The sequence below is a fragment of the Drosophila willistoni genome, unplaced genomic scaffold (genome assembly GCF_018902025.1).
Source record: "Drosophila willistoni isolate 14030-0811.24 unplaced genomic scaffold, UCI_dwil_1.1 Seg192, whole genome shotgun sequence".
Lineage (NCBI taxonomy): Eukaryota > Metazoa > Arthropoda > Insecta > Diptera > Drosophilidae > Drosophila > Drosophila willistoni.
Window position 1 is genome coordinate 97,046 of NW_025814156.1, and position 10,271 is coordinate 107,316.

The 10,271-nt window shown below is 38.8% G+C and overlaps 1 protein-coding gene across 2 annotated transcripts; it reads right to left on the bottom strand.

Moving 5' to 3' along the window:
- Nucleotides 1–640: 640 nt before the first annotated feature.
- Nucleotides 641–2,741, bottom strand: LOC124461055. 2 transcript variants are annotated; one of them, XM_047012646.1, is made up of 4 exons: nt 2,716–2,741; nt 2,238–2,659; nt 1,500–2,176; nt 643–1,430 (listed from the first exon to the last, which is right to left on the bottom strand). In XM_047012646.1, the coding sequence occupies exons 1-4, from the start codon at nt 2,728–2,730 to the stop codon at nt 967–969; spliced, it is 1,578 nt and encodes a 525-aa protein (XP_046868602.1). In that variant the 5' UTR covers nt 2,731–2,741; the 3' UTR covers nt 643–966. The 2 variants fall into 2 exon arrangements, with proteins under 2 accessions (XP_046868601.1, XP_046868602.1); XM_047012645.1 differs by having other exon boundaries at nt 641–2,176.
- Between the last annotated feature and the right edge of the window lie 7,530 nt (nt 2,742–10,271).

A 10,271-nucleotide genomic window follows, 5' to 3' on the forward strand; every position in this document is an offset into this window, starting at 1 on the left:
AGACTATCTAAAAACTTTTTTTTCAAATTCTGATATTCACTATCACCAAAACAGTTGGAATTTAAATCAACACCAGGATAAACTTCTTCTAGTGCACTTATTTCATCTGAAAACATTCTCGAAAGCGCATCAGGTACGACATTGTCCCGACCTCTTCTATGGCTTATCGTGAACTTGTAACTTTGCAATTTCATGGCCCATCTAGCCAACCGTCCCTTCAAATTAGGTTGCTTCATCAGCCACAAAAGGCTCGCATGATCCGTAATCAATTCAAACTGCTGCATCTCAATATAGCATCTAAACCTGTCGATTGCTTATAATGCTGCTAAACATTCCCGCTCCGTTACACTGTAGTTTCGTTGAGCTGAACTCAGTTTCTTGGACATAAATACAATTGGTTTTTCTTCTCCTTCATCAGACATTTGAACTAACGTAGCGCCTATGCCGACATCGCTCGCATCGCAATGCACATAGAACTTCCGTTCAAAGTTCGGGTTCTGCAAAACTGGAGCTGAAGTCAACGCAGACTTAAGCTTTTCAAAGGATTTCTGAGCTTGCTCGTTCCAGACAAATTTCTTTTTCGACGACAGAAGCTCGGTGACTGAAAAGCTAATATCTGAAAAGTTAGGTATAAATCGTCTATACCATACGACTACTCCCATAAACGCTCTTACTTGTTTAACTGTTTTCGGAATTGGCCATGACTGAATCGCGTCTGTTTTTGATGTGTCAGTTGAAATTCCTCCATTGCCTACTATATCCTAAAAATGCAACTTTTGTGACACAAAATTTGCTCTTTGCCACATTTAAAGTTACATTCGCCATTCGAAATTGCTCAGCTAGCTTGGCTAACACAATAAGATGTTCCTCAAAGCTTTCTGATACTACACATAAATCGTCTAAGTATCCAAAAGTACAATATTTTAATTCAGGGGGTATTATTTCATCCATTAGTCTACACATTGTTTACGCGGCATTACACAAACCAAATGGCATAACCACAAAATGATACAATAGACGACCAGGTACTGTAAATGCTGTGATTGCTTTTGATTCCTCACTCAAACCTATTTGCCAAAAAGCATCCTTCAAATCTATCTTGGAGATGATGTTAGCTTTTGGTAGTCTTGCGAAAATTCCATTGATGCTGGGCAGTGAATATGCGTCTCTCTTTGTAACCTCGTTAATACGTCGTGCATCTAAGCATAAACGAACTTTTCCAGAGTTAATCACCAAACGCATGGGCGAACTCCAAGGACTATTTGACTTCTCAATAACTCCTAGCTCTAACATTCTATCGATCTCCTGAAACATAACTTTTTCCACCGCCGGTGAAACTGGGTAAAATCGCTGTTTAATCGGGGTGGCATTGCCTACCTCTAGATGATGTTGCAGAAGCTTTGTTCTTCCGAGGCCTTGCCTTTCAAAGTCTGAAAATAGAGTAATGATTCCGCCTAAACGTTTTTCTTCTTCTGCTGTCAGCGGAAACTTTTCCTCACCGTCTTTCTCTGGTAATCTAGGCACGTTGCTATTTGAAGTTTCAATCGAGGAAATTACACCCGGGGCCAATTTGAAAGCTTTCCAAAAATCTGTTCCTAATACTACCCTATGCTTAATCGAAGGGATTATAAAGAAATTAATGTCCTTCATCTGCTCCCTATATTTTACGTTCAGTTGTATGGATCCAATAACTGTTTGTGGCTGTCCATCAGCCGTTTTTACTGACGAATTAATTTTGCGAAAGTCTATGAGACTGGTGGCCTGATATGTCTCCATGGAGCATACGTTGCCCGCCACCCAGTCCATCGTATCCTCATTGGCCGCTGCCATGTACAGCCGCCCATTGTACTCAGTGTCTGGAGTCACCTCATTGAAATCCAAACAGCGAACATTTCTGAAATCCTTAAAAATTCCAAAGAACTCTTCCAACAGGTCGCAAAAGGTTTTTTCACATTCTGAGGAAGATATAACCACGACAAACGGCCTGTTCTCTGGGAGAATGTTAACGTACGGGGGCCGCTGACCATTTATAACATCAGGTTCCATTTCGATTTCATGTTTAACCGGGCGTGGTCGGGACTTTATTCCGCAGCCTCCCATATCGCATGCCTCCTGCATATCTCCATACGAGTAGTTTTCTAGACTCTCCTCACTGGATTCGAGAACATATTTGATCCTATTTTCAAAAGACGGAATATTCAGTCACTGAATTTTGATTTTCTATTCCTAATACTTACCGTTTAGTCTCTATGGTTATTTCATGTCCTTGGGCTTTTCGTTTAATACCTCGCTTGCAATCAATAGTGGATGGCTGGACGGATCCGCCACTAGATCCCGAGGATAGCTCAATGACGGAAGATTCACTATCTTCGATACTTGAGTCTGACACCGAATTATCGACTAATGGATCGGCGAAATGCTCGCCCCCAAGGGAAAATAGTATCAAGCCCACAAAATTGTTGCCTTCATAGCAAGACACAACCGGCTTAATTTGTTTGTTTTTGCCTAGACCAGCAACTTCTATTAAAAGATCTGAATCGGCACACGTTACATCAGATGCAGAAATCTCCAATGTTTCCGGCTCAATATTGAGAAGGCTCTGAAGCTCAGCCTTTAGCTCGTATACGGTAGCTGAGATTGGGAGCTTCGTAACCAATGGCTGGAAAAGAACACTTGGTCACGATTATGAAAAGTTATATCCTCACGTTTACTAACCTTTCCGGATTGCATGATCAATTGAACAGTCAACATGTTTTCACTTTTGTTTTTCTCTTTTTGATTTTCAGAAGTAAACTTTTTGTTTTATTTTTGATGTTGACTGTATGAGTTCACGAATTAGAATGATTCAAGTACTGTACCCCCTTGACCAGGTCGAATTTTACAAACATCCCAGGCCTTCTTGGATCTCAAAAATGTGTGAATTGCTTCCGTCCAGCTGAGAGTACTAGATATTTTCGAAAATAAACTTAGCAGTATGAAATTGCCAAATCTTTCTGTCTCTTTTTAATCAGTGAATTATTAGCAATTTTCGTTAAAATAGTTGAAAAACTAAGAGATTATTGAATAGAACCCAAGTAAATTCGTTACTTTCTACGCAAATGTCATAAAAATTTGTTATTTCTCAGTTTAATATAACCATTAATGACTGTGCCGAATCAAACTAAGATCGGGCGACTATATCATATAGCTCCCATAGGAACAATCGGTGGTAAACAGTGACTTTGATCAATATCTTCGTTATTTCCTATGCTAAGATTTTAGGCCGTTCTTTCGCAAACTTTAGCCTTTTTAGATAAAACGTTTTTCCATTTTGATGGCTATAGGTAAGGAAAGAGTTACCAAAAAAGTTGCAATGGTATACAAACTTTGACGCGGTCGAAGTTTGCCCCATCCCTCTGGTTTATAGATGAATTTAATTCGAAACGTAATATTTTAGATCGTGCAATATTGATTATTGGGAAGTTTTGTTTATCCCTGTTTACGTATTCCTGTTCCAGCCTTAAGCAAGTCAAAAGAGTGCCGATACAAAGAAGAAGAGAAACAAGAACATGGATACTTTTGGCATAATAAACTTTGATGACAAAATTCACCAATCAACGTTTCGTTAGTAAAGCAACAATATTTTTCTATTACGACAAACTATCGTTGCCAGTCGGCAGACAAATGAGACTGCCGCAATTGTAACCTTTTTTTAACATTTCAAAATATATATTGCATAAAATAAAAATATAAAAGCGTGTTCTAATCGCAAAACTCAAATTTGATAATCCAAAAACAAAATTTGAGGCTGTTGCATCTTTCCTTGATGATGTCCACACTCTCTGCATCCATCCAGATCTCAAGCTGTTCATTTGGACAAATATCTGTCACTATGGGGGCTGCATCTTTGCGGCTCACCACGGCCCACTTCTCCGTCGTAATATCAGCATTCTGCTGTTCCAGAAGCTCGAAAATTGCTTGGAAACACTTCTCGACCTTTGGCCATGTAACTCTGGCCGGTGTCAGGTGTAGGAAGTCTATGAGACTGGTGGCCTGATATGTCTCCATGGAGCATACGTTGCCCGCCACCCAGTCCATCGTATCCTCATTGGCCGCTGCAATGTACAGCCGCCCATTGTACTCAGTGTCTGGAGTCACCTCATTGAAATCCAAACAGCGAACATTTCTGAAATCCTTAAAAATTCCAAAGAACTCTTCCAACAGGTCGCAAAAGTTTTTCTCACATTCTGAGGAAGATAGGAAGTCCCTGATGCGTATGTGTGCGTGTGTGCGTGTGTGCGTGTGTGGGAGAATGCTTTTTGGCCAAACAGTTTGGACTACACTTCTCGCTGGCGGCATAGAGACACTATTATTTTTTTTCGAACCAATTTCAATTGAAAATCTGTTAGCATAAACAAATGCAAACGTTTGTTAGCGAAAACAACCTTTTGGTTTATGCATTTTTGTCGGTTTTAAAATTCCAATTGCTAAAATAATAATAAAAACAAAAAGCAAAATATATGAACCACAATAACAAAAAAAAACGAGTAAATATATGTATATATACATAAATGCGTTTAATGGAACTGGCTCGTTAGCGCATTTAAAGTGAAAATAAAAAAGTTTCCGTGGTCTCCCGTGACCCAAAACTTTTTGCAACGCATAGATTTATCGTTTTTATGCGTTGAAAATCCCATTAGCTTCCGCCTCCTGCGATAAACCTAAGAAGCGCATAAAAATATCCTTCCCATGTTCGATTTTCTTTTTTCCGTTTTACTTTTGTTCTTTGTGATAAAAGAGCATGAACACCAATGCAAAAGCACTTGAGACTGTTTACTCTCATAAGGGGTGTTCTGGTCGTACAGTACAGTAGTACAGAATATGAGTATAGTATTAAAATCTTCTATTTATATTAAGCAGAGTATGCACTTTTAAATGTTTTTTTAGCCTTTCTCTTTTGATTATCAGCAGCCATATACCAGATAGATAGATTTAATTCAAGATAGATTCAAAAAAAAAAAGAAAACGATTAAGAAGTAAAGATTGAATATTTTTAGCTGTTTACAAATTTTAAAAATATTGTTCAGAAAGTATTATTACTCAATGTTTCCTTAAGCAGTAATATAGCATACGAAGTGTGTTATCTCTGTTGATCACAATAACACTATTCCATAATAGGTTTTGAAAAGGAACTAAAGCTCAACCAATATACTAAGATACAGCAAAAAATCTTTCTATCTCTTTTCATAACACCCTCTTTGGTTCTTTCTTTCTTCCTCGCCTCTGGCATCTTCAGTCTGTAGTTAATTGTATGTATACGACCCTAAGCACCCATTTTGGTGCCATTTTGGAATCCTTTTTAATTTGTCTAACGATGCAGACAGAGAAAATTCTTTGCGCTAAGTATTGAAAAAACAAATTTCCAACAAACAACTGGCAAAAAATTACAATGAACGAATCAAAGTAAAGAAAGAAAGAAAGAAACATTGCAGACAATTGAAAACGGCGACAAAAGAGAAGCAGACGCTGGAGAGAAAACGTGAAGAAGTACAGGAAAAAAAAACCCGAAAAAGCAATCACACCAAAAAACGCACATTCAATTCAACCTTATCATTTTTTTTTTCCAATTAAATCCTTTTTGAAATTGGTTGGGCTTTGGCCTTTCGTCGGCCATCGACTGCGACATGTAATTAGTTGACAAAGGTGTTACTGCTGGGTCTTAATTAAATTTTTATCTCTGCTCCTTCTCTCACGCCTTTTCAAGTGGCTTCCATCTGGCCAACAAAAACAAGAAACGAAAAAAAAAAATACAAATAAAAAGGATTCAATTGTGAGCTCTGCCTTCAAAATGCCAAGTTAACAACAGCAGTAGACATTGGGGATTTTAAATATCTGTTGGGCTTACTTAAAGTTTATCGGAATACGTAATTAAATAAAATTTAGTCACGCAAAGTGAGAAAATTAAGGCCACATCCTTGCTAGTTCTACGAAATCTTAAGAAGACTAAGCAATTTTACTATTTGGAAAGTTCATTCAAATTTTTCTAACTTAGATTTCAATCTTATCAACCGACAAAATTTAGTTATGCATCTTTCAAGTAAAAAGTTAATTATATTTTTCATGTCGAGGAGAAGAAGTGGCCTAGAAAAAGGTAAACATTGAAAGAAACTTCCCGACAGAGACGAGATGGGAAATGAATTTGTTAAACAATTGGTCCATTGGCTTACTTCGCCAGCTCTTGCTTTGGCTTTTAAGAAAATTTTAATATGGCTTTAGCATACAATTTAATAAAAAATTCAATCTACGACAAGTCCGGAAGTCGAGCGGAAATGCTTTTGGCTTGCTGCAAAATTCATCAAAGTGTTCGATTCAATGTTGATTTCCACTTTTGCAGAATTAAAAAAAAAAGCACAGCATTTCACTTTTTTCCGTTTTAATTTTTAACATTTTTCCCGCTCTCTCCCTCTCTGTCTTCTCTTTCCTCTTTTTGAGTGTTATACTTTTTTGTTGTGTTAATTACATTTAGCAAGATATATGCAATTTACGCGCACAGGAAAAGCATAAATTAATTTTAGATGCATAATGATTAAAACTGGCTAGGCAAAATGGAAGTTGGAAAATGGCTAACTGATCGGTATACAAAGTTTTGTATTAATGAGAAAATTACTCATCGCTTGTCTTCCATTTAAACTTTTTCTTATTTAAGTGAACTGAAGTTTTGCATAAACTTTCGTCATCAAAACAATTAACTTTAGCCGAGTGAGAAATGACAGATGCAAACGAAATCGCACTTTTGAGGTTTGCCATTCCATTATAAGTAAAAAATTTATAGTTTTCGATAAAATCACATCAACTCAGTTTCACTTTGCCACCGTCTATTAAGAAAGTAAAGTGAAAAATTAATTTTCCATAAATTTCAAATGCGATTATTTTCAAGCAAAATTTATGCCGCAATTTGCTTGTCAACAAGCTGCTCAGGAGACAGTTTTGCATATTTGACATGCATCGGTATGCCTATACAAATGTAGGAACCGGTGATGAGGTACCGATAGACAACAAAAGAACCAGAAGCGGTCATCGTTTCTGAAGCCAGTTCGTGGGGCTAGGCCGGCATAACCTAATAATAAATGACGGTCACACTGGACTTGGAAGTTTGCAACGAAAGCGAGCACACGCTTCGGGACAGACCTGGAGCCAATTTCTTTTCTTTTTTATATCAAAGCCATAATATTCAATTGTCAAACTAACCGCCAATAAAAACCCGTAAAATAAATACCACAAATTGGGGGCTCAACCGGGATGGCAGCTTAAAAGTGAAACAATTGATATTGGCTATTGAATTTTACAAATTCGTTAAAACTTGTAAAATTCTAAGAAGGAGGGAGACAGCAAGTGACGCTGCCTCGAAGAAACGTTCACGTGAGAGGAAGAGAGATAGCTGCAGTAAAAGCGCGGTATCGGCGAGCAACAAGAACTAGAAAATTTGGCCGACGAGGGAGACAGCAAGTGACGCTGACATAAGGAAACTGCAGAAGGAGTGAGAAAGCTGATCAGAAAGGTGGTTCTGGAATTTTCGCAGCACGTGACGAAATATTCGTGAAGTTTGGCCGAAGAAGGTACCATTGAGGTACACCAGCAATAATAAGGCAAGGCAGGAACGGATCGAAGGGCAACAACGATTCCGGTTGCAAGATTGATTCAAGGTTGCAAAGGCGATACGAGGCTGCCACAACGGAGGCTGTGTAGATTGCTGGAGAAGTGTACAGTAGTTTACCAGTGTTGGTGGCAACAACGTTTCAAGGTTGTGATAACTGCTGGAGAAGTGTACAGCGGTTAGCCAGGGCTGGACGCAACGAATTTGAAATTCTACAGAGACTAGCGTTGAGTTCTAGGAGTGAACTGCGTTAGTAGTGGACAAAATCTGGTGGTGACGGCGTGAACAACGGAGACTAGCGTTGAGTTCTAGGAGTGAACTGCGTTAGTAGTGGACAAAATCTGGTGGTGACGGCGTGAACAACGGAGACTAGCGTTGAGTTCTAGGAGTGAACTGCGTTGGTGGCGGTGGTGTGATCAACTTCTGGTGGCGGCGGCGTGAGAAAATTTTGGCAGCGGCAACAACTCAAAGGTTGGCGAGAAACTTCAATATTGTTGCTGAGAGAGGATTTGTGAAGGAATTTGGCGATAAGACTAATCAACATCGAAGACGACGACAAAGCAGGACGACGTGGGACCAACGAAAGACGGGAAAAGCGTATGTTATTCAGATCTAGCGAAAACTGATAACAATTTTCAAAGCTAGAAAATAATACTAACATAGTATAAGAAGAATTGTACGTTATTTTAAGTTCTTGTAATTGAGATGGAGCTTGCAGAGATTCTGTCTCTAAGCGTGGTGGCTTTGCGATCGAAATTATCCGAACTAGGGCTACCTACGACTGGCAGGAAACGGGATTTGCAGAATAGGTTACTCACCCATTATGGTGTGCAGGAGGAAGATGAGGAATCAGACGATCAGTCAGTGGTAACAGCGAATGGGGGACTAGAGATTGCAGCAGAAAACGTAGTTAGACCCGAGAGATCATGGTTTACTTTGAAAGATGTGGAGGACAGTGTGTCACAGTATTCTGGTTCAGATATTCCTAACATTGCTCAATGGATTGAAGAACTAGAAGAATGTGCAGCCACGGTACAGTGGAATGAATTACAGTTATTTGTGTATGGAAAACAGTTATTGTGTGGGGCGGCAAAATCTTTCATAAGGAGTCAGAGAAATATTAAAAACTGGAGTTCTTTGAAAACAGCTCTTCAGGCTGAGTTTAGTGTAAAAATATCTTCAGCTGCAGTACATAAAAAGTTAAATCAGCGCCAACAGAAGAAAGGCGAAACTCTAAATGAATACTTATATGCATTGATGGAAATTGCGAAGCCGGTAAACGTAGATGAGGAGAGTCTGATAGAGTACTTCGTTAAAGGTATTCCGGATACAAAAACCAACAAAATGATGTTATTCCAAGCTCGCAATATTTCAGAGTTAAAGTTTCAAATCGAAGTTTATAAGAAGGGGCGTGATTCATACAGGGCAACGAACAGATTTGAAAGTAAGGCATATGGTTCAAGTGAAGCACAGGCAGTACAGGCTCGAGAGAGAAAATGTTTTGGTTGCGGAGAGGCGACTCATTTAAGAAAAGATTGTCCTAAGTTCGATCGAAAGTGTTTTAAGTGCGGTCAGCCAGGTCATCGTGCAGCTCAGTGTAGTATCGAAACGCAGATTAAACGAGAAAAGCACGCGAATGTTGTTCAACATGACAAAGTTGAAGTTAGTTCGAGTACGTTCACTCCGTCTGGGTTAGAGCTAAAGAAGGTTAGCTATGAGAATATTGAATTTAAAGGGCTCATAGATACAGGAGCAGATATGTGCTTGATTCGTCGAAGTATTTTTTGGAAGCTAGGAGTTAAACAACTAACAGGTCCTGGAAAGTGTTTGGTAGGAATAGGAGATGCGAAAATTTTAACGTTTGGTAGTTTCTCTTTAATGGTGATCATCGACAAAATCAAAATAGTAGTTGAGTTTCATGTAGTTCCCGATGAGGACATGGGGTTTGACGCTATTTTGGGAAGAACGATTCTTGATAGTGTTGACATGAAGGTAACAAAAAATGGCACTCAGTTTTTGATTAGCAGTAAGCAGAAGTTAGAAGAAGAAAATACTGAATCTGTTGAGGATTGGATGAAACAATTTGAAGATGTCTGCACAGTTTTTGAAGGGAAGGACGAAATCGGTTTAGAGTTGTCTCATTTAAGCCAAGAACAGGCTAAAGAGGTCGAAATGATAGTTGAGCGATACAAGCCAAAACGCAATCCTGATGCGAAGATTGAAATGAGAATTATTTTGAAAGATGATATTCCCGTATACCAACACCCAAGACGGTTGGCCTACTGCGATCAGCAGATTGTAGATAATCAGATACAAGAATGGCTTGAGGAAGGAATTATTCGAGATAGTACATCAGTGTATGCATCCCCTATAGTATTGGTAGCAAAGTCAAACGGAGCTAAAAGGTTGTGCTGCGATTATAGAAAATTGAATGAAAAGATAATTCGCGATAATTTTCCGATAGTATTGATGGACAGTGTAATTGATCAATTGCAAGGAGGAAAGGTTTTTACTACACTGGACTTGAAGAACGGATATTTTCATGTACCAGTAGAAGCAAGTTCGCAAAAGTTCACGGCATTTGTTACCCAGAAAGGACAGTACGAATTCTTATATGTACCGTTTGGTATCTCAAACT

Excerpts from the sequence above, each read along its gene's own strand:
- LOC124461055 (XM_047012645.1), bottom strand. Across the intron at positions 2,177-2,237 it reads ATAACCATAGAGACTAAACG|GATCAAATATGTTCTCGAAT; the intron begins GTAAGTATTAGG and ends TTTTGAAAATAG.